Source organism: Thalassophryne amazonica, chromosome 3 (genome assembly GCF_902500255.1).
Source record: "Thalassophryne amazonica chromosome 3, fThaAma1.1, whole genome shotgun sequence".
Lineage (NCBI taxonomy): Eukaryota > Metazoa > Chordata > Actinopteri > Batrachoidiformes > Batrachoididae > Thalassophryne > Thalassophryne amazonica.
Window position 1 is genome coordinate 70,175,974 of NC_047105.1, and position 24,385 is coordinate 70,200,358.

The window sequence follows — 24,385 nt, forward strand, 5'->3', positions numbered from 1 at the left end:
AATATTCCCGTGCAATATGATTCCACAGTTGTATATAATTCTCATTTTACATTACTTAGTCCACATTTCATTTTATTTTATTTTATTTTACCTTATGTTTATATTAGTTGTACATATACTCTGAATAATTTACCGTTAAATTTCACTAGCTTCTATTTGGCTAAAAATTACTCGCACCACAGAAAGCACCTTTTTGGAGTTGCACTCAGATCTTGTTGTAATGCAAATTACAATGACAATAAAGGCGATTCTATTGGTGATGATTCCTGAACATGTCGTGTGTCTGAATTAAAATAAAGCTATTTTGTAACGACACAAAATGGTAGCATTCCTGAAGCTTTGTTACATTGACATGAAAAGCAATAAGATACCTGTCAACCCTATAATATGTCTAATGAAGTGAAATCTACTACATTCATGAATTCTGATCATAAAACAAATGAGAGGACCATTGGTTCAGCAGGTCATCTGGCAAGTTGCATTCAAGGATGGATCCTCATATTCATGAAGAACAGTGGTAGAAAATGAATGTTTAATTCTGCAATTAGTTTGAGTTAGGTCATTTGTTCATTAGTCATTAAAATTGTACAAGCCGACGAAGACATTCTGTGCACCATCCTTGATGACAAACTTGTTAAAACAGCTTGACAATTTGCAATTATCAGTCAGCTCACATGCATTACTAACAGGTTGCTGTAATGGTGAGTATACAACCCCAGTTCCAATGAAGTTGGGACATTGTGTAAAATGTAAATTAAAACAAAATACAATGATTTGCAAATCCTCTTCAACCTATATTCAGTTGAATACACCACAAAGACAAAATATTTAATGTTTAAACTGATAAACTTTATTGTTTTTGTGCAAATATTTGCTCATTTTGAAATGGATGCCTGCAACATGTTTAAACAAAGCTGGGACAGTGGTATGTTTACCACTGTGTTACATCACCTTTCCTTCTAACAACACTCAATAAGTGTTTGGGAACTGAGGACACTAATTGTTGAAGCTTTGTTGGTGGAATTCTTTCCCATTTTTGCTTGATGTACGACTTCAGTTGTTCAACAGTCCAGGGTCTCCATTGTCATATTTTGCGCTTCATAATGCGCCACACATTTTCAATGGGCGACAGGTCTGGACTGCAGGCAGGCCAGTCTAGTACCCACACTCTTTTACTACGAAGCCACGCTGTTGTAACATGTGCAGAATGTGGCTTGGCATTGTCTTGCTGAAATAAGCAGGGACGTCCCTGAAAAAGACATTGCTTGGATGACAGCATATGTTGCTCCAAAACCTGGATGTACCTTTCAGCATTGATGGTGCCATCACAGATGTGTAAGCTGCCCATGCCATGGACACTAACACACCCCATACCATCACAGATGCTGGCATTTGAATTTTGCTCTGGTACCAATCTGGATGGTCTTTTTCCTCTTTTGTCCAGAAGACACGACGTCCATGATTTCCAAAAACAATCTGAAACGTGTACTCATCAGACCACAGCACACTTTTCCACTTTGTGTCTGTCCATTTCAAATGAGCTCGGGCCCAGAGAAGGCAGAGGCGTTTCTGGATGTTGTTGATGTATGGCTTTCGCTTTGCACGGTAGAGTTTTAACTTGCACTTGTAGATGTAGTGACAAACTGTGTTAACTGACAATGGTTTTCTGAAGTGTTCCTGAGCCCACGTGGCAAGATCCTTTACACAATGATGTCGGTTTTTAATGCCTGAGGGATCGAAGGTCACAGGCATTCAATGTTGGTTTTCTGCCTTGTCGCTTACGTGTAGAAAGTTCTCCAGATTCTCTGAATCTTCTGATTATATTATGAACTGTAGATGATGGAATCACTAAATTCCTTGCAACTGAACATTAAGAAACATTGTTCTTAAACTGCCGGACTATTTTTTCATGCAATTGTTCACAAAGTGGTGATCCTTGCCCCATCTTTGGTTGTGAATGGCTGAGCTGTTTGGGGATGCTCCTTTTATACCGTTTCCAATTAGGTGTTCTTTGAGCACTCATCAACTTTCCCAGTCTTTTGTTGCCCCGTCCCAAGTTTTTTGAATTGTGTTGCAGGCATCCATTTTAAAATGAGCAAATATTTGCACAAAACAACAAAGTTTATCAGTTTGAACATTAAATAGCTTGTCTTTGTGGTGTATTCAATTGAATGTAGGTTGAAGAGGATTTGCAAATCATTGAATTCTGTTTTTATTTACATTTTACACAATGTCCCAAATTCATTGGAATTGGGGTTGTAGAAATCATTGTAAAATATTACCATGGCTTTGGAAATGTCATCGGTCACATTAATAGGATGGACTACACTACCCAGTTTATGCTCAGTGCTACTACCTGTAATCGTATTATCTTGTTTAAATTTCACAAACTGAAAACGATCACCTGTGATGAACAAAACCATCAGATCTCTTCTTTTCCTTTTGGCTGCTCCCATTAGGGGTCGCCACAGCAGATCAGTCATTTCCATCTCACCTGTCCTTTGCATCTTCCTCTGTCACACGACCCACCTGCATGTCTTCCCTCATCACATCCATAACCCTCCTCTTTGGCCTCCCTCTTCTCCTCCTGCCTGGTGGCTCCATCCTCAGCATCCTTCTCCCTATATACTCTGGGTCCCTCCTCTGCACATGTCCAAACAATCTCAATCTCGCTTCTCTAACTTTGTCTCCAAACCGTCCCACCTGAGCTGTCCCTCTGATATGTTCAATCCTAATCCAGTCCATTCTCCTCACTCCCAAAGAGAATCGCATCATCTTCAGCTCTACAATCTCCAGCTCTGCCTCCTATCTTTTTGTTAGTGCCACCGTCTCTAAGCTGTACAACATAGCTGGTCTCCTTACTGTCTAGTAAACTTTCCCCTTCATTCTTGCTGATCTTATTCTGTCACAAATCACTCCTGCCACCTTTGTCCAGCCACTCCACCCTGCCTGCACTCTCTTCTTCACCTCTCTACCACACTCTCCATTACTTTGGACAGTTGACCCCAAGTATTTAAACTCATCCACTTTCACCACTTCTGCTCCTTGTAACCGCACTATTCCACTGGGCTCCCTCTCATTCACACACATGTACTCAGTCTTGCTCCTACTTTCATTCCTCTTCTCTCCAGAGCATATCTCCACCTCTCCAGGCTAGACTCAACTTGTTCTCTACTCTCACTAGATTCAGGCTGCTCTCTACTCTTACTACATATCACAATGTCATTTGCAAACATCATAGTCCATGGAGACTCCTGTCTGATCTCGCCTCTCCATCACCATTGCAAACAAGAAAGGGCTCAGAGCTGATCTTTGGTGTAATCCCACCTCTACCTTGAATGAGTCCATCTTTCCTGCTGCGCATCTCAACGCTGTCACACTGTCCTTGTACATACCCTACACTACCCTCACATATGTCTCTGCCACTCCAGAGTTCCTCATACAATACCACGACTCTTCTCTTGGCACCCTGTCATAAGTTGTCCTTCTCTATACTTCTCCATCAGTCTTTTCAAAGCAAACATTGCATCTGTAGTGCTCTTTCTCGGCATGAAACCATATTGCTGCTCACAGATCTTCACCTGTTTTCTAAGCCTATAGCTTCTACTACTCTTTCCCATAACTTTATCCCGTGGCTGATCAACTTTATGCCTCTGTAGTTACTGCAGCTCTGCACATCACCCTTGTTCTTAAAAACTGGAACCAGCACACTTCGTCTTCACTCCTCAGGCATCCTCTCACTTTTCAAGATTTTATTCAACACTCTTGTTAGAAACTCCACTGCCACTCCAAGACATTTCCATGCCTCCACTGGAATATCATCTAGACCAAGTGCCTTTCTGCTCTGACCTCCTTTTCATAGCTACCCCATTTCATCCTTACCAATCTTACTACAGATTTACTCTCTCCACATCATCCAGCTTTTTCTCTCTGTCATTTTCTTCATTCATCAGCTCCTCAAAATACCCCCCCCCCCCCCCGCCCCAACACATTCTCCTCACTTGTCAGCACATTACCATCTGCATCTTTTACCACCCTAACCTGCTGCACATCCTTTCCAGCTCTGTCCCTTTGTTTGGCCAATCGGTACAAATCCTTTTCTCCTTCCTTACTATTCAACTTCTTGTACACCTCGTTAATTGCCTTTTAGCATTTGCCACTTCACTTCTCACCCTAGAACACATCTCCTTATACTCCTGTCTACTTTCTTCATCTAGCTGACTATCCCAATTCTTTTTTGCCACCCTTTTTCTCCTTATGCTTTCCTGAACATCTTTGTTCCACCAACAAGTCTTCTTGTCTTCCTTCCACTGTCCAGATGTCATACTCAGTACCTTTGTAGCTGTCTGTCTCTCTCACCACCTCTGCAATACTTTTCCAGTTGCCCAAAATTGCTTCCTCTCCATCCAGTGCCTCCCTCACCTGCTCACTAAATTTCACATAAGTCTTCCTCTTTCAGCTTCCACCATCTGATCCTTTTTGAGCGCTCACTCTCTTTGTCTTTACCTCTAAAGTCATCCCACAAACCACAAGCCTATGCTGTCTAACTACACTCTCTCCTGCCACTGCCATACAGTCTCCAATTTCTTATAGCTTGCATCTCCTACAAAGAATGTAGTCCACCTGTGTGAACCTTCCTCTACTCTCATGTCACCCTGTGGTCCTCTCTTTTCTTAAAGTAGGTATTCACCACAGCCATTCCCATCCTTTTTGCAAAATCAACTACCATCTGTCCTTCCACATTCCTATCCATATCTACCCATTACTTCCTCATCACCTCTGTTCTCTTTGCCAACATAGCTATTGAAGTCTGCTCCTATCACCACTCTTTCATGCTTGGGTACAGTGTCCACCACCTCATCTAACTCACTCTAGAAATCTGCTTTCTCCTTCATCTCACAACCTACCTGATGATATTCATCATCACCCATTCAATTTCCAACTTCACATTCATCATCCCGTCAAACACTCACTTAACCTCCAACACATCATCAGATCTAAAATCTGAAAAATGAGGATTGTCCCTCATTTTGATTCGTAATTTTACAAAGCCACAAATAATTTCTGTACACCATCCTTAGTCTACAAGAACCATCAGATCTGAAATCTATGAAGAGTTGAGAGAGAAGCAACATTTTGAATGGCCAAGCTCCTAAATAGACTAATTATTTGATAAGTTAATTAGTTGCTAAAATTTCTCACATCTGTGAAGATGTTTTATGCACCATCCTTAGTTCTATCAAACAAAATAAACATCTATGAAGGACTGAGAGAGAAGTATTTTTTTGTAAAATGTGGATGACATGACAACAGCAACAGACAGATGATGGATGCCTCATTATCGCACAAGGTCATCTCCACCTTTCAGCCAGAAGGCCTAAAAAATTGTGACAGTTTTCAGTTTCGAGTAGTACTCCCTAGGGACCAACCTCAAACACAACCAGTGTGAAAAGCAACTGACCTCCCAAACTGTTGCTCAAAAAGTAAGTATAAGGACACGGAAGCCACCAGGGGGCACATCACTTCAAAATTCAGCAAAAGCAGAAAACACAGATGCAAAAACATCTGTATCAATTCAACAACAGAGTGGCATTAAAAAACATATTGCAAATTGAAAAGAGCCCTGCTTTCATGAATATAGCCTGCAGCACCTGCAAATAATAAATTTGATAATGTGTTTCCTGCAACACAACACAGAAACTTGCAGTTTCACAACGTAAGTACTAACAACACATACAGCTGTTTCTGCCTGGAGGACTTCAACTGTGCACTGCAGCGCTCCACTTTTTATCTCCACACAGTCGGCAGAGCTGAGTAAGTTTATTTGCTTTATTCTTGATTTTACTCTTATGCTAGTAATATTTTCACTTTTTATTGTTTCACTTGCAGGGCAGGAGTGGTGGCCAAGTGGTTAGTGTGCTTAGTTTCAGTGTGGAAGGTTCCTGGTTCAAACCCCACCCCTGCCACATTTCTATATATGTAGTGTGGAGTTGAGTCAGGAAGGGTATCTGACATAAAACTTGTGCCAAATCAACATGCAGATCCACCTCAGTCTCTGCTGTAGTAACCTTGAGTGAAAACAAGGGAGCAGCCGAAGTGACTCACTATTGTTATAGGTGCAGAACTCAAAGGTAGAAACTACTGTATTGTCAAGCTTTGCAAAATGTGTTTGTATGAATTTTCAGCAGACACATTATCAAATTAACGTGTTCATCAATTTGAAAGATGTTTTTTGAAGTATTTTCTGTATTTACTTGTTTTGCCTTAATTTCTAAGTGTTGTAACCCCACTGGTCACCATACAAGTATGTTAACAAACCTTTCGTTGCCATAAAAGTGGTATCATATACATGTAGTGTTTCTACAGTTACTTTGAAAAGTTACTTTTCTACTTACTTTATACAATTCATTAGCAGCTGCCGACAACTTATAACAAATAAGTAATATGACTAATAAGGTAACTAGTAATCTAACTTGGTTTCTCTTAAGATTGAGTAATCAGTAATATAAGTAATCAAAGTAACTAATAGTTACTCTTCTGAGTACTCAATCTTAAAAATAACCTAGATTACTAGTTACTTTATTAGTTACATTCAGCAGCTGCTGACAAGTTGTCTGCAGATCAAAGATCAAAAACATTTCACTGTACACAAATTATGATTTGAATGTTGTAAAATGCACAAAAAGTATTATAAAATTGTCCAATATATATATATATATGTCTATTCGTGGTAACAACGGAACCCAACAAAATTTTAACTTTTTAAAATCTTAATGTGAAAAATAAGTTTGCAGTTTTGACAAAATCTGTTTACAGCAATTATCAATAAACAACCACTAGTAATTTTTAAACACCGTCAAAACAAACACTAACATTTTACAGAATACACTTTAAAAGTTACATTTCTTACACACATTTGACATCACATTTTTCAGTGTTTATTCTCCACTCCGTTTAAATGAATTTCAAAGAATAACCCCTGCACTCTAAGAAATAAAATGTTGAATTTAATTGATAAAGTTAATGTAACTTTTTCCACATAACTTTGTCAATTAAGTGCAACACAATATTGGGATTTAAGTAATGATGTTTCATTTGATTTAATTAATGTCAATGACAATGTTGTTTTGCACTTAACATGTTGAAAAAGTTACCTTAACTTTATCAATTAAATCCAACATTTTATGCCTAAGAGTGTATGTTTCATTTCTAAGAGTGTGCATTTGTAATGTTGCTTTCTATAGGTCTTGAAACACTTCAGGTCGTTTAAGTCACATTTGAGTGTGACACCAACGAACTATGAGCCTTGATTTTCCTCCTCGTGGTTCCTTGATGTTGTAATGCCGTTCCCGTCAGTCAGAACAGGTGAGTCACTTCCTCTGTTCCTTCATCATCTGAAAACATGTTTACTTGACAAATAGTCAATCATTTCACTACTCAAACAATCACACTTGCTTTCATATTCAATTTTACACTACAAAACAAACTTTTTTCCTTCCTTGTGTCACTAGTCTGCAGGAGCAAGTCACAGGTCTTAACAGTGACACTTTGACCTGCCACTCCTTCCTGCTGTTTGCCTGGAAGTGGGATATTATTTTATTGCAGCATGCAGTGCAATAATCAGTGCAAATACTTATGGGCTATACTGTATAAATATAGTCAGGCCCATAAGTATTTGGACAGACACGTCAACCAAGGCATACTTCTAAGGGAGACTTAACTTATTCAAACAGTTTAACTAAAATAGAGTGAATCATTTCAGGTTTACAGCCATTTGATTTCACAGTCATTTCATTTTCTGAGGCCATAGCTAGTTGGATAAATATGAAGATTTTTATTATGATCACTTTTACAGCCCGTTTTCTAGACAAGGAAGGGTTCTATTTCTGACAAGTCACTGCATGATATATGTGTTGGACCTTTTTTTTTTTTTACATCAATCATTAAAAAATAAACAGTGTAGTACTGTATGGTAAATCTGTCTGGACTAGCCAGTTCTCAAAAACCCAGTGAATGTGCAAGACGACTCCAAAGGAGACCTATTTGTGCTTCTGACTAGAGAAACTGCACGTAGTGCTTTTTGTCGTGCCACCAATCACAGCTTCATGGTAAGGTAGAAAAAGAGAAAGATTTTCACACCAGAAAAAAAGTTGAAATCCAGACTTGGTTTCCCATATGACTTGACAAACTTTAATTTAAATTTCATGTCTAATTTTAAAGAAAATCCTTCTCTGCACTACCCCCATCACAAATCTGTATAACTAGTGCTGGGCAGTGGCTAGGCTTAGCTTGGAGCGGGTGTTCTGACACCTGTCTAGAATGGAGCAGTAAGGGGTCTCCTTCACTCCACTAGCCTGGGTGCACACCCTTAACCTCTCTTACCCCGGGTGTTGGAGGTGCCCATTTTAGGTGGTCACCCTGAACCTCATGTTTTTGTCAGGCGTATGAACTTGGTACTCCAAATCAAATAGCAGTCCACCCCTGCATCTCAGATGTATGGGTCATGCCTCTCCTCTGATTCAGATGTTATGGGTGAGAGAAGCCCTTGATCGGTTGTGGACAACCCAAGGTGCTTTAACTGTCCTGGCTTGAAGTTTCAGTTTCACCATCTTTCATGATTATAGCAAGCCTGTAGATGGCAGAATCGCCTCTCAGCTATGGATGATGACTGTTTAACTGTTTCTTCGCTGGCACAGTCCATCAGGACTGAAGCTGGCCTGACTGAGTGATAGTTCCTCCAATCACATCAAGGGCAGATAACTCCTTCAAAACTGTAACAGGTGTATTCGTAGCTTCCCTCATTTGTCTCATTCTTGTATGGTCAGTTAAGAACTGCAGTCTCCAGGAAGATTTGCCATACTGTTTATTTACTTCAGTCACAAAGAAACAAAGTCCAAGCCATAATCAGTGAAAACGTTAATGTATCCACCCCGAATTGTAAAAAGATAACTGCCTGTAAAAGCAATTTATATTCACAAATTTGTATTACTTACGGGCTCTGAAAATGGAGGCACTACAGTATGCATACATGTGGCTAAAAATCTTAAATGGCAAATGTGATATTTTTTTGTTAAACCCATTGAAGGTGAAATCCTGCACTACAAGCACAGCTTTATTGTTTTATTTCAGCTCCACTGTGGTTATTCACAGAGATAAAACCACAAAATCGTGCCACTGTCTAAATGCTTTTGGACCCGTCTGTACTTTTCTTGCAGAGTTGAATAAGTGAAATTCAGAAGCAAACAGAGACAAGTAGGAAACACCAAACACAGATGAATATCTGGTGTCGTTAAAACACATAAGGGACTCTTATCGACTTTGTTACTTTAAGCTTCGTGCAAACAATCTGTGCTTGTTGGAGTGGGTGAACAAGCTAACCTGCTTTGTGAAAACTGGCTCTGCTTGCAGCTCCAGTCTCTCTGTAAAACACTAACACAAGCACACATTGTCCTTTTTCCCCAACCACACAGGTGGAGCTGCTCAGAATTATACATCATGCAGAAAAAAAAATCCCAATGTCTTGAAATCAAAGAAAACCATTCAGAAGAAACGGTTAATATTTCACTATTAGCAGGATGTCACTGTACCAAAAAAACAGGCTGCTGTGCAAATATTGCAGAATCTGTATGTACCGTACACTTTTCACAACTGTATGTTATGCATTTGTGTCCACAACATATTAACGGTTGCAACAATCACCATCATAAAATAGAGTGAGCACAAATGTCTTAAGATCTTTAAAATCTAATTGTAAAATTGCAATTTTTCTGCTCACAAAAACAACTGTACATATTTAAAGGCACAGTACAGATGTTCTGTAGAATAAGAATAGGAATTGTTTTAACCTCTGGGCAAATCTGGAGGTGATTGATAATGACTGCCCTCTTCTGGTAGAACCTGGTTAAAGCAAGGTTGCTTGTGGTTATGCTAGTCATTCCTTCTTTATATATATATATATAGAGTATATATATATATATATATATATATATAGATATATATATAGATATATATATAGATATATATAGATATATATATAGAGATATAGATAGTATACAGTAAGCTCATGCAATTAGTGAGATCACACAAATGAGACGCTGTACAGAAAATGAGTTTATTTGTAATACGGCAGGATCGGAATTCTTACATCACATACAGATGTCTCCATGCATTCTGAAAACATGGTGTTAAATCTACTTGTGTAACAACGGTACAGAATGAAACAAGGGGGTTGTTTTTGCGCAGAATATCATTGTCTACACCAAAGGTTTTATACCTAAAAAAAACCCCAAAACAAATAAAACCATTACTGGCAAAACAAAACAGGTGGAAATCTTGTTGAACTGTGGTACAAATCCTGCTTTCAGAGCGCATAAATAAATCTGTCAATCATTCACTTTACAGATAAATACATGTGGCTGAAAATGACAACTAAACTATGTGAAAATAAATCAATATGTAGGCAATTTTTAAGTGACTACCTGCATAAGGCCACAAACTAAACTCAAACAGACATGTCATATAAATGAAAAATACACAGAAGAGTTGCTGGAACTGTTGAACTGTCAGTGGATGAGAAGCTGTGCGAGTGTACGGCACACAAGGAAATATTTTAATTTCAACCCGCTGCTATCAGCAGCGATCTGTACAAACAGCGGCAACATTCTGATCTGCTTCCTGTGCAATCTATCAAATAATTATGCTGCTGAGACGTAATTAAAGTGATATTCATGGAAAATAAATGTTATGGTCATTTATTGATTCATCAACAGTATTGACATTCAGTAAATATGGTATTAAAGCAATTTACAGAGACAACAAAAACGTGAGGGGGAGCAAGCTGATGCACTTGGACAGGTTGTGTGTGTGTTTGTGTGCACTTTAACCCACCTTGTGCAAAATATCAACAACTACACAGGACGTACACTGTGTTTCTGTTCATACTGAATGCAGAAATCTGTGGTTTGGTAACGTGCTTCAATCGGCAGATGGCGACAACATCAGCACAACCAACTGGGATGTTTAGTTTCTGCAGGAGAGAAAATTAGGTCATACATTTTTTTAAAACAGGCACTTATTCCTTTAGGCTACCACACAGCAAAATCCTCAGTGTCAGTTCAATTTGCAGTGTTAAAATAACACTATTCCTGAGATTACATACTTCTCACTTACAATAGTGTTAAAGTATGAACAGTATTAACTGTCTGACACCTGCCATGTTGCATTACAACATGTTTAACAAGTGTACTTTAACACATTTAAAAGTGTAACTGTTTGGACACTGCTTATAAGAAAACCAGAGACAACAGCCTGGGGTTCAACTCACAACCTTTTGGTTGTAACCAAAAGGTTACAGCAACATTCATAAAACTACCACTGAAAAATTCACTCAAGTGATGGACAGCTTATAAATGACACATACAAAGATTTAATCTACAGATGTAAGCAGTTGAATTAACACCAAGATAACTAGAGCACTGAACTCGCAGAGCACAAACCTCTTCCAACATAAGTTTCCAATTCCGCAAAATTTTTACCTTGGAAAAAAATTTCAAGATCAAAGTCCTGTTAGAAGTGGCTTTTCATAAGCTAAATTACATGTGATCAAATGTCAGGAGTATGTATTTAGTTCATGCACTTGAATCAAAGTTTGTTTTTGTGGTATCAGGTTTTTTCCCCCAACTTTTTCAGTTTCTTTTTCAGATAATTTTCACAGAACATTGGTTATCAGAGATAACCAATGTTCTGATGGCACAATGTTCAGATGGCACAATCTGTCATTGCTTTTTTGGCACTTGGTTTCGACTGATAACTGGAAGACAAACAGGCATAAATTTGGAACCTCCATCCAATTTTGGTGGTGTAGATAAATCCATAACTGAAAAGTGAGAGTGACTGAGGCACTTTTGATTGAGATATAATGTAAAATCTACACCAAATGGGCTTTTCAATATTAAATTAAAATATCCACAAAATCCATAATCCAGATTAAACTTTGTCAGGTGGTAGTGAGTGCCAGTCTGCACCTAACTTTCAAATATGAGTGATTGGAGCATGTTTTATGAAGATACAGTATAATGTAAAATATACATTAAATGGAGTTTTCAATGTTTAATTTAAATGTCACAAAATCTGTAATCTGGATCAGATTCGGATCAGTTGAAAAAGGACACCATCCTACATAACTCTCTCAAACATGAAAAAAATATATATTTTTTGACAGAGTTATGAGTTTTTGAGAATTCATTCAATGTTAAAGCTATAGATTTTTCCCATATTTTCCCCAAGTTTGACCTTTGACCATGAAAATTGAATTAATTCTTGCCTATCAGGGTATGAATCCTCTCTAAAAATTTCATAATATATGAAAAATTGCAGGTTACGGGCTGTTCAAAAAACAAACTAGTGCGAAAACATGACCTCCTCCAACTTCGTTGGCAGAGGTAATGAACTCTTGAGAAACAACAACCGTGTGCAAGGTTTAACATTTAGAGTGTTACAATAATGTTTTGAGAATTGGGAAAAAATGTGTTAGATCTTAAGGCCTAGTTCAAAAATAATGAAGCCAAAGTGTGACATAACCATCAAAATTTAAAAGTAGTCTTTTTTTTGTGAAATATTTATATATATATATATATATATATATATATATATATATATATATATATATATATATATATATATATATATATATATCAGAGTTTCAATATTTCTACTGGTCTCGGTTGAGTCATTGCTAGAAATTATCAGTGCATATATACTATAATGTGCTAGAGCATAACGCTTGCAACAACAGTTGGTGGTATCTTCTTTAGTCTGCAGAAGCCTGAAACAAAGGAATTCTGTCCATTAGGTCCTGGTATTAGTTAGTATGAAGCACAAACAAACAAACTGACAAAATACAAGGTTATTTCTTTAACATTCAACTTTAAATGATAATGCTAAATATCAGTCATACAAAATTGATGAAAAAAGTGCTATTTCTGGGGTAAATTTTGTGCATCTCTCTGGAACCACGCAGAATTTTTCCATGAAATTTTCAGTACCTGTCAGAGACACTATAGGCAACTCACAGATAAATCTGGATGGTGCTAAATAAAATAATGGCTTGTTCATGACAAATGCAATGCAAATCAGCAGTTAGGCTTCATTATTTTTGAACTAGGCCTTAACACTCCAGTTTTCATTGTGCTATAAGATGCTCAGTTCAGGCCGCACAGAAATTTAAAGCAGTTGTCACCTTTGATCTTCAAAAAAAAAAAAAAAAAAAAAAAAAAAAAAAAAAAAAAAAAAAACCCTGAATAAAATTTACTTTATGTTGAAATCTAGTTATTATAAAGTACCTATTTCTGCATGTGGTACAATCACAAAATTACAACTAAATTTTATTGTTGGTAGAATATTTATTTTGGGAGGATTCCACTGCACAGAGTTCCTTCTGTGAGATCATGCAGAAAACATGAACCACAAAGTGATACATTATATCTAATAGAACCCTGTGACATACTGGCAGCCTGTCCAGGGTGTCCCCCCGCCTGAGCGCTGGGAGGGGCTCCAGCTCCTCCATGACCCTTAATTGGAATGAGTGTAGAAAATGAATGTACGTCCAGATTGTATCCTGAGTTCTTCCAAACAGCATCTCTGGCTTCTATATTTACTAGCTGTGCCTGCTGCTTTCTTTCACTTCAATTTTACTGTTTATTTTTGTCAGGGGGAAGGGGTGGTAATTTCAGTCACAGTTGAAGGTTTACCAGATTTCTTCATCTCCACGATACTGATTTTGTTCAAGTTTGCTCCCTGTCTATGACACTGCCACAGAATTTTAACCCATATAGGCCAAAATCCTAAATTGTTTCCAGAGAATTGATCCTTTTGTTTCTACTGGACATATAAGTTTTTGAAGCCTTTATTAGACTTCTAAGGGACAAAATGAGAGCGGTGTAGAAGAAAATCCTTTTTATGGACTTTAAAACGAAGGAAAAAAGAAAGAAAGAAAGAAATGAACAACACCTTTAAACTTAAAAATGTAAACTTTTTAAAACTGATACTTGTCATGCCTTGAGTGGCCATATGGGGAATGAAAAGACAAAAAAATCCAAAAGGTTTAAAAAATGAGACTGTAAGAGGACAAGAGACAGGGAAATTCTAGTCCTGTTTCTCCCGTTGACTTTCAGTACCAGGCTGCAGCACAAATATGCAACTGACAAAACATACACACATCAACATAAAGTGAAACTGCTGACTCAATGGAGTCACGTGTGACTGACAAAGTACCTACAGACTAACACCCAAAGACAAAAGGTGGGTACAGAAAAAAAGTGTGTGCTGTGATTGCTTAGAGTGCATTAATATGGATACATGAGAATCTCTTTCTCACTGACTGAAAATTAAAGTGTACAATCTCCCCTAAATTCCACCAATGGACCAAAACATTCAAATCTAACCCACGTCAACACCCCCCCCCCCCCCCCCCCCCCCCCAAAAAAAAGGCGGGTGAGGCTGCTGGTTTTTCTTATTCCTTCTTACTTCTTGTTCTTGAGCTGATTGGCCAGCCAATCAAGGCCCTCATAGAGGCCGTCTCCGCTGGTGGCACAGGTGGCCTGGATGTACCAATTACGGTGACGGAGGGAGTGTAAACCCAGTTTGTCTGTGATCTCAGCAGCATTCATGGCATTCGGCAAGTCCTGTTCAGAAGGTGAGATCATACATCGGTTACAACAACTATGATGCCACAGGAGAGCAGTGATACAGCTTCAGGGCAGGCTGACAGTTTTTGTGGTGTTGGTCGTAACAACTACACACTGACAGTGTCAAATGAAAAACTGAAAATACTAATGCAAAGACTTTAAAAACAAAAACTTACAAGACTCACTGACAAATGGAGCTAATGCAGGGCTGGCAAACCATGCACAAGGAACCAAAATGATGCAAACTATCCTTCAGTATACAGAATAACATTCATTTTACAGAAGCTTAGCCCCAGAGCTAACCACACTTAATAAATGTGAGAGATGAAATAAATCAATAAATCAAATAAAAGTTCCACCAAGAATCAAACTCACGCCGTCTGCATCAGAGTCCTGAGTGCTAACTACACTACACAACCTCTGAGTTAAGAGGTGGGATTGTAAGGAAGAGGAAATCATGTTTGACATCCATACGCTGTTCCATTTGCCTTATAATTTGTTGCATATGCAGTAGGGGCGTCATATAATCACAAAAGCCCGCACACCAAATTAGATATGGTTTTTAAATCGCAGATCAGATCATTTTCAGATGGGGGGGGGGGGGGGGGGGATAACCCACTGTCCTGTATATTTTTTGAAAAGAACTTAATGAAAACATGGAACTTTATTAAAACAACAAAATGGGGTAGATGCACATCTGGGGGGAAACAAAACAAAGAATAAAAACTGTAAAACCTAGGGGTGTCACAATACATGTATTTGTACTGAACTGTACTGTACACACGGGCCAGTTCAGTTCACAGAACTGCACACAGAATACACGGTACGACTCTGCACAGTACGATTACAAAGCTGTCAGTGCAGGAGGTTTGGCCACTGGCCAGAGCCTCTGTCTGCGTGTCTGAGGTGAAAACAGGAACCAGTGAGCCGGGCAGTTAAATTGAGTGAAACGATTATTCCAAATCGGAAACAGTGGGATCATAAACAGAATTGGTTAATTTACCTTTTTCTTCAGAAACATGAACCTAAAAGTGAAAATGTACAGATACCAATTTGTGTTGAATCACCGTCCCAGGATGAGATCAGTACGCATTCTAGTTTAGACAGAAAACACCACCAACTTATAAATCGTTTTGCAAGAACTAGTGGAAAATTTCACAGGTGCTGAATAACAACACTGCGTACAATGATTTCAAATCTGTAGAGTGAGGTTTTATGATACCCTCATTTGTGCAGAAGTAAAACAAACTTAAAATGGACAAAATAATGGAGAGAGTCTGGCTCCATGCGATATAAACAGACAACACAACACTTAACGTGTTGCCCAGTAAATTCATCCCAACGCAAATGACAAGAGATGTTCATAAACATTTAATGAAAAAAAATTCATGTTTGTCTCACAGTGCTAAAGTGTCTGATGGCAGCTCTGTTCTGCTCAGACTGAAGCTACTATAACAAACTCGTACCAAACTGTGACGTCTAAACACAAATACGAACCAAACCGTGACTTTTGCATACCGTGACACCCCTAGTAAAACCCCATTCTCACTTACAAGAGTATGTATCCAGGAAGGTCACAGTCTATAAAGGTGACAAACCAGTAGGTGAAGATCAAGGTTATTCATCAATGCAATCTAGGCACATTATGATAACATAATGCGCTGGACCTGTACCATATGACATGCAAAAACAACTACAGTACAACCACAGTATAACTGAGTGCAACCCTGGCTCTTCTGCAAAACCTCTTAGTGATGTCACAGCATCTATGACCAAGTTACGAGCTCTACAGACATCCAAAGGATTACCAAAGTATGTCAAAGTTTGCAATGATGTTCTAAATATACTTTAGAACATCTTGAAAATCGAGCCATGGTTAAGACACAACCACGGCACAATAACGGTGTTCTGGTGTATTGTGGACATCCACCGGACTCTCTAGGTTTTCAATGTATGAACAAGGTTTCAAATTGTAACCTTCTAGGATGCGTATCTGTGAAAGTGAGAATAGGATTTAACATTATGACTGGCAGTGGGCCAGATGTGGCGTTAGCACACAAGGGACATTTTCGTTTCCTTCCACATCGTTTCCTTCCACATTACTACTGTTGAGGATTTTAAAGTAACCATAAAAGCTGAACACAATAACAAGAAACCTGCTGAAGTTGTCTGGTAGTATTGTTAGTCTTATTCCTCTGATGACAAGCTATTTTGTCTTGATTTGAAAAATTCAGAATTTAGGATGAAGTACAACCTAAGATGATGTATGCAGCAATACTTAATGTACGTATAGTCATGCAGTTCAGTAGAGGTTTCTTGCCTGTTTATTGGCAAACACAAGAAGTACTGCATCTCTCAGCTCATCCTCAGCCAACATCCTCATCAGCTCCTCCCGTGCCTCATTCACACGCTCTCTGTCATTACTGTCCACGACAAAGATTAGACCTGAAACAGGACAGGAGGACATGGCAGTGAGACCAAGCAAAAGTAGTGTACTGTGCTTCCTTTAAGCAGAATAAATGAGTGCTTAAACCAGTTATTCCACTTTCATTAGCTCACCCTGTGTGTTTTGAAAGTAGTGTCTCCAGAGGGGGCGGATCTTGTCCTGCCCACCCACATCCCAAACAGTGAAGCTGATGTTCTTGTACTCTACTGTCTCCACATTAAAACCTATAAATAAATAAATAAAACAAGTGTCCATACAGATACATTACAGCTTGCAGACCTTAGATTTTGCACATACCAATGGTGGGGATTGTGGTGACTATTTCGCCCAGTTTGAGCTTGTAGAGGATTGTTGTTTTTCCAGCTGCATCAAGCCCCACCATCAAGATCCTCATCTCCTTCTTTCCTATGAGGCTCTTCAGCAAATTCCCAAAAAGGTTACCCATGATTTATGTTTTTTATTCTACAACTGTGATGAGCAAGTAACGCCTCAGTTGTGCAGCAGAGATATATTGCAAAGCAGGGCTAAATGGAGACAAAGAAACAAGAACCGTTATTTTTTTATTTGTGGTGCTAGTTAGTGTACATGTACATCATCAAATACATTGAGGATAGTCAACATATTTGAATAGAAAGAATTATATAACGGCTGAGTGGATCCTTGTCATTTGATTGGTGCGTTGTACGTCACTTGACATGGATAGTTCGTTCCATTTACAGTGCAAATTTTGTTCCATAAGTTTTGTATCATTGCACTCTGCAAACCATGCCCACAAACACACATACAAGTGGGGGCGGTGTTTAGCTAAACTTGGCAGAGTTTGTTTTGCTGACAGGCGATGATTTAAATGGAGCTAATTGATGGTGCTACTTCTTCTAACACACACACACAAAAACAAATTCACTACACCATAAGAAATCCACTACGCCATAAGTCGTATGGAGACATGAAGAACTGTTAGGATGAAAAGGTGGACAAATTTCTGACGCAATTTTTCGCTGGACTGAGGAAGTACACAAAGTTTTTTTTTTTTGGAAGTATCATGGACTACATAGTCATAATTATTTTTGAACAAACTGTTTTTCCAAGTTGACTGAGAACAATTTTGGACTATTTGTGTTGAATTGTTGTATCAAAACAGCAGTGACGAACCAAAATGCAAGTCCCTTTTCTGTTGTTTCTAAATTAATATAATATCAAATGACAAAGGTCTATTTTCGCCGTTATATAAAACAAATAATGTTTTTACATTCTTTCTATGCAACAAATATTTAATTCTGTCATATCATTCACCTCATGAAATATTCCTACCATTGAACTCAAACATTCATTATGGGTATATTATTCATTTGTCACAATCATATATAAAGTTTTCCCACTAGAAAGCTTGTCTTAAATAAAAAATAAAGAACTGCTTCACTTAAGAAACTCCACTACACTCCACAACACCTGTAAATAACTATTTACCCACAGTCATAATCACTAAAAGGATGAAGGAGCAACATGCTAATGCCATGACTCCAGGCTGCAGCACAATCTGTTCAAGCTATTTGTGCACTTTGGTTTCTCCTTCAAATGTTAGTCTGCAGCAACACCAACATGTCAGTCCACATGTCACATGTCCTACTTTACCGCACTCAATAAAAGCGGTTAAAACTACATATACAATCGGCAATTTAGAAGATGTTCAGAGGTACTACTGAACATGTGAAAACTGAGTCTAGTTGTCATATAATAATCATTCAAGAGGTGAAGAGCCAGGACTTAATTTCCAGGTACAAATGTTTCACATGCCAAAAAATGACAATTATGCTTTTGTTAACAATTTCAGCTGTGGACACAAGTTTACATACATTTACCATGGACATTTCAGTCATAGCAGTATTGTTTGTGTTTCCTATTTCTTCTTGTTCTGAGGCAGAATTTCCATACCGCATACATCTTTAATTAAAAGTAAGAATTTGCTTCAAAAGTTTCAATTTATTAAGGGTTTTATGAAATATGCACAGGATCAAAATTATGCATATGTTTAATCTATAAAATGTCAGAAAACAGTAAAACATGCTGACCAGAACTTCCAAGGACATGTCTTCAAATGACAAAACAGTCTAAAATAAAAAAAAAAGGAAAGAAAAAAGTTGTCTTTGAAAACCAGCTTTTTTTCTTTTCAACAAATTTCCAATTTACACCTTTTATAAGACTCTTCTTCAGTATGGTCATTTGGTACCCAACTGGGTGATCAGACCAATACCAGAATTTGTTATGGTCCTCTTCAGGGATCCACCAGTTATTAGCAAGTAACCGCTGGGAAGAATATGATGTCCACGATGTGGGCAAATACTGGATGAAATATACAACAGAATGGGAATGCAAAACTGGAATTCAGGAATCTTAATATTTCTTTTTAAAGCTACACGTGGACTTGCACCTTCTTATCTTTCTGAACTGTTAATTGCAGACACACACCCACCAGAACTTTGCAGTCCACTGGTCAGCATCAACTGGAGGTCCCTAGGACCAAAAGAAGGCAATGGGGTGACCGCCCTTTTGTTGTGCCTGGGTCTAGACTTTGGAATTCTTTGCCCCTTTAGTTGTGCTTGCTCAGTTCCTTGGCTCTGTTCAAAGTTAAGCTAAACACTTATTTGTTTAAAATTGCTTTTAGCATGTAGAGTCTTATTATGATGGTTGTTTTGTTGTTTTATTGTTGTTGATTTTTATGTATTCATGTAAAGCACTTTGGTTTCAGTGGTTACTGTTGTAAAGTGCTATGTGAATAAAGTTTGATTTGATAGTACATGTGGTTAGAAATGAAATCAAAACATTTCTCCATACTGTAAATTAGTGACTGGAACCGAGAACCACTGTTCCAAAAAATTGTACTGTCTAAATGAGACCTCATTACTGTTTCATTACCCAGTTGACTTACACCCACTGCTGTGGAACACACACACACACACACACACACACACACACACACACACACACACACACACACACACACACACACACACACACACACACACACACACACACACACACACACACACACACACACACACACACACACACACACACACACACACACACACACACACACAGAGAATCCCAGAAGAATTGTTCATCCAAATGCTGCCGCTGTTATTGCCATGACAATCACATCACGCCCTGGACAACCTCCTTGGTTGATTGATTTTATTTAATAACTTCAATGTAAGTATAAATATATTAAAAATATATGGATGACACAACAAAGTGAAAATACTTATTTCCATTGTTGTCCATTATGATTTCTATTGGAGGAAATGAGGCAGAAATATTCAGCTTTGAGTCAGCTTGCAACAACTGGGCCAAGATGAATAAAAGAAGAATTGACATTACTGCCTGAACATTCTTTAATCAAATCTATGATTTTTATGTGCATGCAACTGTTTTAGTTTCAATAAATGTTGTGAGCTCATGATTGGGTGTTACTGTGAGCTTAAGTACCTGATTGTCCAATATTTTGGAAAAAAATTGTACGTAAAAGTTAAAAATATCATGGTCTAATTAAGATAATTCCAGAGCTATTTGGTATATTCAGAGTGAAGATTGTTATGTATTATGCAATGAATGACATTATATCATAAGAAGAACTTGATGTTAAGGATCTCTTAATGGCCCGGTCACATGGCATACGACGATTCCTGAACAAAGGGAAAATTTTTTAAAAAAAGTTAAAAATCATTGAGAAAAGGCAGACAAATGAGCTGTTGACTTTTCCCATCACTGAACAGCCTGTGAATCAAGAGCGCAAAAGGAACGAAAGAGGAACAAATGAAACTGAAGCCAATGTTGATCTCGACGCTTTAAATGAAATGTGCCTGAAGCCACTGCTGGAGCAGTGTGTATCTGCATCCTGCTCTATGTTCCAGGACTCGGCACTGGGACGGAGCTCTGTAGCACCTGAGTCCTGGAGAAGCTGCAAACAGAAGCGAGCGATCCGACCAAATGTGGATATCTATGCGCACATCGGTGGATCCACCTGGTCTGATTGCTCGTCTGGGAACAAAAGAGTTATCATCTCCATCATCAGAATCCTCACTGTCTGGTTCAGACTGACGACACGCTGTGCCCTCAATCTTGCTCCAATTAAAAAAAAAAAAAAAAAAAAAAAAAAAAAAGAAGCGCTTGCTCAACATTCATAAGACACCTCATTTTTACAAAACAAAAACAAACAAAAAAACCCACCACCACACTAACCACACACGCTAATATAATTGAATATATAATTGCTGATTATATATTTCATATACATTTTTTATATTTTATATACGGACTGATCAATTATATAATTGATCAGTCCGTGTGAACGCCGCACATTGACTCCCCATGTGCAGGTGATCCACAAAGTGAATTCTGCCTTCCAGAACAGCTCTAATATAATCATCTGAATCATCTACCTGTTGCTACATGTACAGAAGGGCTGGATTGTCATTCCTACACTCATATTGTTATATTTAATAAAAATAAACAAATAAATAAATGCACATAGGGGGCAATTGATGCTGCTGTCGCTGCGTTCAAGTACCATCAGAAATTACATGCACAAGCAACTGCTAAATTTGAAACAATTTAGCAGTTGCTTGTGGCAAGAGCGTGTTTTTCATTTTATTTTTGGTAAAATAATTCATTGTATCCACACAAAAGATTAATTCTGGCCTATATAAGGTGCCTGAGCCCAGTGAAGCTGACCCCCCCCCCCCCCATTAAAAAAAAAAAATCCAAGCAAACAGGTTGAGTTTGCCCTGTAATTTCCGACAGGTACATGAATGCAGCGGCAGCAGCGCTCACAAACCAGCTTCCGTACTGTATGAAAACATTCAGCTGGTCAAACGAAGTCGAACTAAAAGTTACAAAAATTAAGCAAACAATAAGAAACGTCAGGAACGACAGCAAAACAAAATATGGACAAATTGAGGTTTTTGGCAGCATTCATTCAAATTTTTAGACAGTTTAAAAATCCTGATGAAGTGCCAGCTGCAGGAACAAACCTACACGAAGGTTAAACGATGCCGACAGAAGCCCAGATTTCTTGTTTCTTTTGGGCTTCGTTGCCCTTCTTTAAGTGCCGTGTGACTGGGCCTTAAGTTGTGTATTTAGAAAAGACTGAAGTTGCAGGAAATGTCCTTCATTTATACTTGGAACAGTCAACATGGTAGAGCTTCCTCCTCTGGAGGACCTACTTGTGCGCAGCCTGGGGTTATAATTAACAATAGCACCACTATACTAAAAAATTCTGGGGAGAAACCCTCATATTTGTGGGTGTTGGATTATGACTCCACAGCCTAAATAAAACATGCAGGCGTCATCGTGAGTTGTGTCAACTTCACATGTACAAGTCTCACTATTTTAATTTTGTTTTAAAGGACCTTAACAGGTTATTTGGTAGAAAGAGGTATATAGATCATTTAAAAATTGTTCCTGGCATAGTATGAAGATGTTAACTTTGCATGCTTTTGTAATTTCATAATGATTAATTTGTGAAATAAGAAAGACAAAAATGCAGATTAAAATGTGGAGGCCGGTGTGCCCAAATTCATTCATTCATTCACCTCCAGCTACACCGGTTGTTGTAGCCAAGGACGCTACTCACCGATGCAACCTAGCTGCTGAGCCACACCGTCCTGATTGCAGGTTTTTTTCTGAATACCTAATGTGGGACATACTCGTTTTCGTTATCTTTTCACTGTAGGTTTGGGTTTTGATGAAACATAATTACGTTAGCTAGCCGTCGTCCCGATCTGCTTCGTTCTGTTAGCCGACTGCGGCGGCTTCACGCCGGGTAACACCGAGCAAACACACCAAGACCGACACCGAACCGTCTTCACAGTTTATCCACCCATAAAAATATATAATAACGAATGTTTTGTGTGCGCGTGTATTTGTTCTGTTTTAGGTTAATGGCCGTGTTTGTTCCCTCACTTACCTTAGCAAAAACCTCCGCCGCTGTAGTAGTACTTACGTCTCACGATATTTACAAACTGGACAACTCAACGAGGCAGCCAAATCTCGCGAGATGACATACTAAATCCAAACCTGAATCGTTCGAAATGATTTGGCATATTTAAGTCTATTTTTAGGTGGCATTTAATTTTTGAAGTGAAAATGAACTTTTTTTTTATCGTCTTAGATAAAAAATAAATGAGACATGTAAAATCTATGATTTGAGATATTTCAAAATAACTTTAAACAATATTGATTTTTATTAAAAGAGTATTTTTTAAAGTTAATTCAATATCGCCCTTATAACTGGTGAACTTGCAAGTTATGCCTTTAAAAATAATGAAGTAAGTCCCTTCAACTTCCCCCATATTTGACTCTGCAGATCTGCGTGTTGATTTGGCACAAGTTTCACACAGGATGCTCCTCTTGACGCAACGCTACATTACATGGAGTATTGTGGGGGTTGAACCAGGAACCTTCCATGAAAATTAGAACTGCTTGCCCACCATCCCTGCATTAAAAGCTTTAATTAACACTACCTTAAATCATTTTTGACCTTTTTAAAAATAAATAAATTAAGAAAGATTTTGACTTTGTAAATTAATTTTCTGAAGTGATGTTGAACAAATACAGAACAAGTATAAAATGTCAACGGGCAAAACTACAACACCCAGAAATCTTGTGCTATTTTATTTGTGGCTGCACAAAACTTGGGAAGATGATAGAAACGACCACAACATAAGATCTGACCACAACACGAAAACCACAGCTTCACTGTCTGTGCACCGTGAATATACGTATTTGTTGCACATTGCACACATACAGAATGTGCTTGTGTCTATTTATTATGGACCCTCCTTGCAATGCTGCCCTAACCCTAAGATAACGAAAAGGCTAGTATTTCAAGGACTTTTAACTTTTTGGGAAAAGCTCCAAATACTTGTACAAGTGCACATTTTCACACGACACCACTTTTTGTTTGTCAGGCGTTGGACTTTGTAACCTTGTTGGTTGTGCAGCAGGATTCTTCCAAATTCTTCCCATGATAGTTCCTGACGCTGGAGTTCTTGAAATTTTCTTCTCTCACTGTGAAGGGTCACTCACCCAGTTCTTGCACCTTTGTTCTACAAAAGGCGAAAGAACAGTGCTTGTCAAGGTCTTGAATCCCAGAGTTTCTGGTGAGGAGTTAAATTGCATGGCAGCACCCTGACGTCAGCATATGAGTGTGAATGTGAGGCCTGATTGTAAAGCACTTTGACTGTCTGAGATAGAA

At 38.3% G+C, this 24,385-nt stretch overlaps 1 protein-coding gene across 1 annotated transcript; it reads right to left on the minus strand.

Annotated features, from left to right (window-relative positions):
* Nucleotides 1-10,399: 10,399 nt before the first annotated feature.
* Nucleotides 10,400-23,222, minus strand: LOC117506992 (ADP-ribosylation factor 3-like). The gene is made up of 6 exons (XM_034166663.1): nt 23,096-23,222; nt 17,428-17,654; nt 17,244-17,354; nt 17,005-17,129; nt 14,524-14,681; nt 10,400-11,026 (listed from the first exon to the last, which is right to left on the minus strand). The coding sequence occupies exons 2-6, from the start codon at nt 17,573-17,575 to the stop codon at nt 11,020-11,022; spliced, it is 549 nt and encodes a 182-aa protein (XP_034022554.1). The 5' UTR covers nt 17,576-17,654; nt 23,096-23,222; the 3' UTR covers nt 10,400-11,019.
* Between the last annotated feature and the right edge of the window lie 1,163 nt (nt 23,223-24,385).

Coding starts and splice junctions, on each gene's coding strand:
- LOC117506992 (XM_034166663.1), bottom strand. CDS start 17,575: ATGGGTAACCTTTTTGGGAATTTGCTGAAGAGCCTCATAGGAAAGAAG. Junction 17,130..17,243: donor CTACTTTCAAAACACACAGG/GTGAGCTAATGA, acceptor GTCCTGTTTCAG/GTCTAATCTTTGTCGTGGAC. Junction 14,682..17,004: donor TTGTGTTTGCCAATAAACAG/GCAAGAAACCTC, acceptor CCTTCTGAACAG/GACTTGCCGAATGCCATGAA.